Below are 6,000 nucleotides of genomic sequence, written 5' to 3'. Positions count from 1 at the left end.
TGCCTTCAAAACATCTGTGAAGAATTCCGTTGATTGCCTGTATGGCATTAAATGGATTACAACAAAAGTATAATGGGCCAAGCTCCTTCTAGGTTAAAAGGTCATTTGGAGTGCTCAGAGTACCAACCTGCATACAGAAATCTGCTTTCAGTTTGCATCAAGCTGCCTGCTTCATTTAACCAACATGATCAACCATAGAAATGGAGTACAGGCTTCTTCCCTCTGCTCATAACCTTGTCTTTTTTCACTTATCTATAATGAAGTTGAGAACTACTTAAATTTAAGTTTCCTTTTATCAGCTCAAGCTTGCTTTGTAGGAAATGTTTGTCAGATCTCAAGGGGTTGGTGGTGGTATTACAAGCGAAAATAGAATAGTGTACTTCAGGTCATAAAAGTACAATATTTTCTTAAAAGGGATCTTCTATCAAAAGAACGTTTAAATCCTGGGTAAAACCAAGGTTTGGTTTTCCCCAGACAGTGTTGCACAAAATCCAGCAACTAAAGATGTTCCCAGAATAAAGATAACCTCAGGCTAGGAAACAAGTGGAAAGAGTCAAGGACATATCACAGTCTTCATGACAAGAATTTTATTTTCTTTTTTTTTTTATTACATTTTGCATTAAATTAAAGAGTTCTTTTTTTCTTTACAACATACATTAAGCTGTGAATCAGATGTTAAGGAAGTGGAGAGAGTAGGGCAAAAAACTTTGTGACGTCACGATATCTTACAAGCTTACAAAGTTCAAAAGTTTGAGAAGTTGAGAAGAGAGTAGATTTGCATCTAGCAGTGTATTATAACAAGGGTGAAAGACAAAAAGGCACACACCAAAGAACCTCACTGTCCACAGCAGCCTTCAGCCTTTAAAACGCTCAACTTTTCTCTAATATCAAAACACTTGATGTTGCTGAATCATAAATGCACCCACAGCCAAAAGTACTTGTCTACACAGGATGTGGACATTTAACCTTCAAACCTAGACAGGTTCTCTTGTTCACATTCAGTGTGGACATGACAATTCATCCAGGTGGGAGACAACGCAACTGAGCATTTCAAAACCAGAAATACTCAGCTGAGGATAAGCCTTACTCCAGGCGTGGGAATGTTGCTGGTTCATGCACTCAGTGCACCGGAGGGTGTAAATAAGGTGTTCAGACACTAATTTAAAGCAAAGTAGTTTTATGAAAGTCTAGAGTGAACACATGTCTATGCTTATCTGAACTTTGAAGGTCCTCGCTTCAAGTTAATCAATGCTATAACTGTTGCAGCTTATCCCAGACCATGTTTTAGATGGGACACGTTGCTCTCGGCTCATATTTTGAACTAATCCATTGCCCATGACCTCGTCACGTGCAACCATTCCCTTCGAGCATCTATGTACACATTAGTCAGGTCCCAGATCCTGCATGTCAGTCTTATTCGAGCTGTGGACTGAGACACTCTTGGCTTTCCTCCAGAAAGAATATTGATATCGAGAAAACTTTAACCTATCTACACATACAACACTAAGGGAGTGCTCCAATGACTTAAGTGTTTCAGTGTGGGGTGATCCATAAAAACCCTCAAGTAAAAAGGAAGTGAAATCATCTGATTAGTTAAACTCTCAGCCATTCACAAGGCTTTGATAACGAGAGTTAGTGAGGCAAAAAAAAAAAAAAAAATCTCTAAACTTCCCAAACTGTGTTCGCTTACAAAAAGGGGGTTAAATAAAGTACAGTTTTTAATAGTGTTGTTTCAAAATGTCATCTTTTTTTTTTCTTTTCCACAGGAACCAGCCTGTTTATGCAACCGTCTAACAAATGAATGTTTCAATGCGCGCAAGAAGCCTCGGCTTGTGTTAGTACACTGGGTGTTCACGTGTATCTCATACTGTACGTTTGCTATGGTGCTATCACAGTGCACCAAGGGAAGATACACCTACGTTGGCCTCCTTAAGCAACAAATGTTAATTGTTCCGTTAACCAATTAACCATCACTCCAAACGAACACAAAAAACAAGTAAAAACAAATACCAGGACTTTGTATAAAACAGGAAATCAAAAACACTCACAAAGTCTTTATCGACACTGCCAGCACAACATAAAGGGTCGTTTCAAGCGCATTAATGGCACAATCAGAAATGAATCACAAAGATGAGTGTGTGTGTGTATGTGTGCATGTGTTTATGTGTGTGTGCCAGAGAGAGAGAGAGAGAGAGTGTGTGAATGAAGAAAGGAATTGCTCCTTCCTCTCTTCCCTCTGGTCTGTAAGTGTGTTTTGTCTAGGGACCAGAATTACAACAATAACACCTACATTCTTTAATTGCATTTTTATCAAACAAGGGAAATATCATGACATAAGAAAAAAAAAAGAAAATAAAAAAAATACAACAAGGAGACAGAGTTAACAGCTATTAAAGAAAACATTGTCACTACTTCAGGGTGTAAGGCACAAATTTACATGTGGAAAAAGAAGCAGGCAAGACAGATGTTCCTATAATTTCCTTTTTTTCGCCCGCTCTTCCGCGTGACGCCGCTAGAAAAGACGATACGTTCCAAGATGGAGGCACCGCTCGTTTGCTTGCAGCCTCACTTACAGCTTCCTTTTGTATGCAGATCCCCCCGTGCGGTTGCTGCAGCTGCTTCTCTTATATTTGCAACATGCAACAGTGAGCTTTGATGGCACCAGTAAGCCAGCAACCAATCAGGACAAATGTTTGGGACTCACACAAAACCACAGTGCTGATTGCAGGAGTGAAAGGGTGAGATTCAGGATTCCTTTCTTTTTTTTCTTTTTTTTTTAAATGATTGGTCTAAAACAAAGGAGATTCTGGTCCGTAAAAGTAAAAGTCCTGGTCTGGCACAGTTTAAATAAATATCTCCTCGTCGTCACAGAGGTCACGTATATTCTCAAGCTGCAGGTCCCACTGAGCACACAGTAAGACCTAGTTGAACTTTAGTCATTAAGAAAGTTCTACTGGCTCCAGTTTAATGACTTTAAATATTTTCTTCCTCACTCTTGATTAATTAATATTAAAAGATCTCTTCTTTGTCCTCTTTCTCTCCAAGCCTAGAAAGTCAGTCTGTTTGTTTTTCAAAAGCACTTAATAAAAATAAATACAACAAGCTATTAGTATTAACAGTCATGTGTTATTCAGTCACCAGTACAGTAGAAGATTCTTCTGGCCCAGGCTTTCAGTCATGCCCAGGCAGGACTTGATTGCTGTAACACTGAGAGGCTTTTCACAGTTTCCGCCAGAACTCAGGCAGCTGTCTGTCCTTTCAGTCCGAACTCGTTCTCTCTGAGTGCTTGTTTGCGCAGATCCTCCTGTCCTCAAGGTATTGTACAACAATTATTCTCCAACCCCCTTGTGACGTCTTCGTATGTGCTTTTACCAGCATGACGAAGTATCGAATCAAGTCTCAGTAAACAAAGACACCACAAACAAGAGAGCCACTGTCTTGAATGCTACAGGGTGCCAATGGATGAAATATTCAGGACAAGCATCATCTTCTTTTTCAGTAGCACATGTTCCCATGTGTGTTTACAGAGGAGCTGTGAGCCAGCCAGAGCATGAGCTCAATGACTGCCACAACCGACAACAACCATGGTATAATATTTACATATTTATATAAAAAGAAAGTGTTTTCTTTAAGAAAAAAAACTGTGTTGCATTTCCACTGTACTGTACACCAAAAAACAAACAAAAACACAAAAAGGAGATGCAAGTTGTACAGTATTCCCTGTTTTTTCTCTCTGCCAGAAAACACCTTTCACTACTGTCTGTTCACACTGGACCGACAGGCTAACAACCTAACTATGTGCCAGAGTCACTGGACTTGACTTTTGTGGAGAGTGAGACTACAGAGGGTTTGGGGGGGACATCAGGCTTGAGATATTTGACGCCCGTTCGAGGCAGTGATCCGTAGGAGCTCATTCCAGGCTGCCTTGACAGAGATATGCCCTGTGCTGTCATTTGTATGGAGTCCACCCTCTGAGGTGCAGGTGGTGGAGTCTCAACACGGTTGAAGCTGTGGTGTCTCGCCAAATGGGAGGAGTTAGAGGAGTTGGTGTTGTGTTTCTTGAGGGCGGAGGATCCACAAGCACCAGATGCTGATCCTTTCCGAAGCCCGTAGACTGACGAGTGGACCTCCAGGCGTTTGCCCATCTGTGGGACAGCAGGTGGGATGGTGAGAGAGGCCTCCCGCTGGGGCACACGAGGTGGCAGCACCGCATCTGGATCAGCCATGTTGAGGTTGTGGCACGGGCTCTTGCTTGTCTTGTACTCCAGGGTGGCCCCCTGGTCGTCCATTACACCGTGGCCCATGCTCATATCACTGTGATGGGGCTGCTCCACATACTCATGTTGGTAGGACTGCTGGTGCTGTTGCAGATGAGGCTGAAGCTGGTGCTGATGCTGCTGCAAAGGTAGAACTACAACGCTAGGGATGTGCCCCGGTGAGGCCCTCAGCGGCAGGTCGGTAGAGATAACAGGCGACCCCATTGGTGGCATGTCCTTGGTGCACGCGTTGATGAGGTTCTGGTTTCTCTCCCACTCACGGCTTCCCCGGCTGGGCTTACGACGCGGCTGCATGGGGGTGGATTCAGGCGTTGGCAGAGCCGCAAGGTCCAGGTGGTGTTGGTCTGCTTTTATGAGCATCTTCCCATTTGGCGTCAGTCTTCCATTGTGCATCAAAGGTGTGAGAATTGCCTCGGGGCGACCTTCTTTGGCCTGCGTCTCAAACAGACCCGTCAGCTTGGTTACGCTGTTCATGGATCCCCGGCGGGAGTGGAGGTGGTGGGTGTCCTTTTCTTTACGGCCTGTCAGGTCCATGTCTCGACGACGATGGTCACAGACGCAGTAGACAATGATGCCAGAAAAGATGGCGCCCATGGCAAATGCTAGGATAACGGCGATGGCCAAGAGGGTTACAGGAACCAGCTGGTCACGACCCTTCTGGTAGCTCTCACGGATCACGCCTGCAGAGAGACACAGAGATGACATTCAGACAGGCAGACTAAAAAGAGATGTTTTGAAGCCAATTGTTTCAAAGAAAATAAAAGAGATGCTGAAAAAGATTCTTCTTAAAAGATGAAGCAAAACATAAAAACCAGTTACAATAATTAAGATATCTTCTGGGCAAAAAGATTAACGGTTTAAATAATTTTACAAAAAACATGCAAATGCAGAAGGATTTATTCCATCATAGGAAACATCTATTCAAAATTGTAGCTTCAAGTAGCAAGATTCAATGTTTCCCCCAAAAATCCAATCTCAGAGTGAAAATGTGTTTTGGAGGGGTGATTATGATTCACATTTTAAATCCCAGATAAAACCTTCTGCTGAAATGAAAAAAGATATGAGCTCCGATAAAGGAACCTGAAATACCCGAGCCCTTTCTTCTCATAGATGCAAATGGAAGACTTTTCATAAAGCTTGGATCCAATCTCATGAATCACAGAGAATACATTAAAAAGCCTCTGATTAGGCGCTAAATCCAATGAGCTGTGTCATCAGTGTCTTATGAAAGCGCCACTTTCAAAGACTGGCAAAGACGCACTGTGATACGGCCAAATAAAAGATAATTCAATAAAGGAAGCTATGGAGCATTTTAGCGGTGGGTGAGCGGGAGCGGCAGGTTGTATTTAATAAAACAGGGTCAACAACAGACTGCACGCACGCACACACGAGCGTGGACACATGCACCTCCCACACATGCATGCTCAAAGATGATAGCCTGCAGCCTGTGGATGAATGCAGACATCTAATGCAGCACACTATTCTTTGGGTTAAACACACCAGTCCACAGCCGAGAGATTTATAATGCCTTCACACATGACCTGTGGCCCGTACAGATCAGTTACCACAGATAGAGCCCACCTGCCTAATCCTCTATCGTGTAAAGGGGCTACAGCAGGGGCATCGCTCGTCTCCACAACGTGACTCAGTTTCACATGTGTAAGGCATGAATAGATTCCTCAACACTGAGGAATCTTTACCCCAAAATGCTGGAAAAAAATCC

General features: G+C 43.0%; 1 protein-coding gene across 3 annotated transcripts in view; it reads right to left on the bottom strand.

The window, feature by feature from the left end:
- Positions 1–1,847: 1,847 nt before the first annotated feature.
- The window catches only part of sema6a (sema domain, transmembrane domain (TM), and cytoplasmic domain, (semaphorin) 6A), a 102,743-nt gene continuing 98,590 nt past the window's right edge, over positions 1,848–6,000 (bottom strand). For all 3 annotated transcript variants that reach the window (XM_063490813.1, XM_063490814.1, XM_063490815.1), the window contains one exon: positions 1,848–4,957. In XM_063490813.1, the coding sequence (XP_063346883.1) occupies positions 3,795–4,957 (1,163 nt within the window). In that variant the 3' untranslated portion in view covers positions 1,848–3,794. The remainder of the gene's footprint in view (positions 4,958–6,000) is intronic.

Source organism: Pelmatolapia mariae, linkage group LG12 (genome assembly GCF_036321145.2).
Source record: "Pelmatolapia mariae isolate MD_Pm_ZW linkage group LG12, Pm_UMD_F_2, whole genome shotgun sequence".
Lineage (NCBI taxonomy): Eukaryota > Metazoa > Chordata > Actinopteri > Cichliformes > Cichlidae > Pelmatolapia > Pelmatolapia mariae.
The sequence above is the reverse complement of the archived record's forward strand: the minus strand, read 5'-3'. Positions and strand labels throughout refer to the sequence as shown.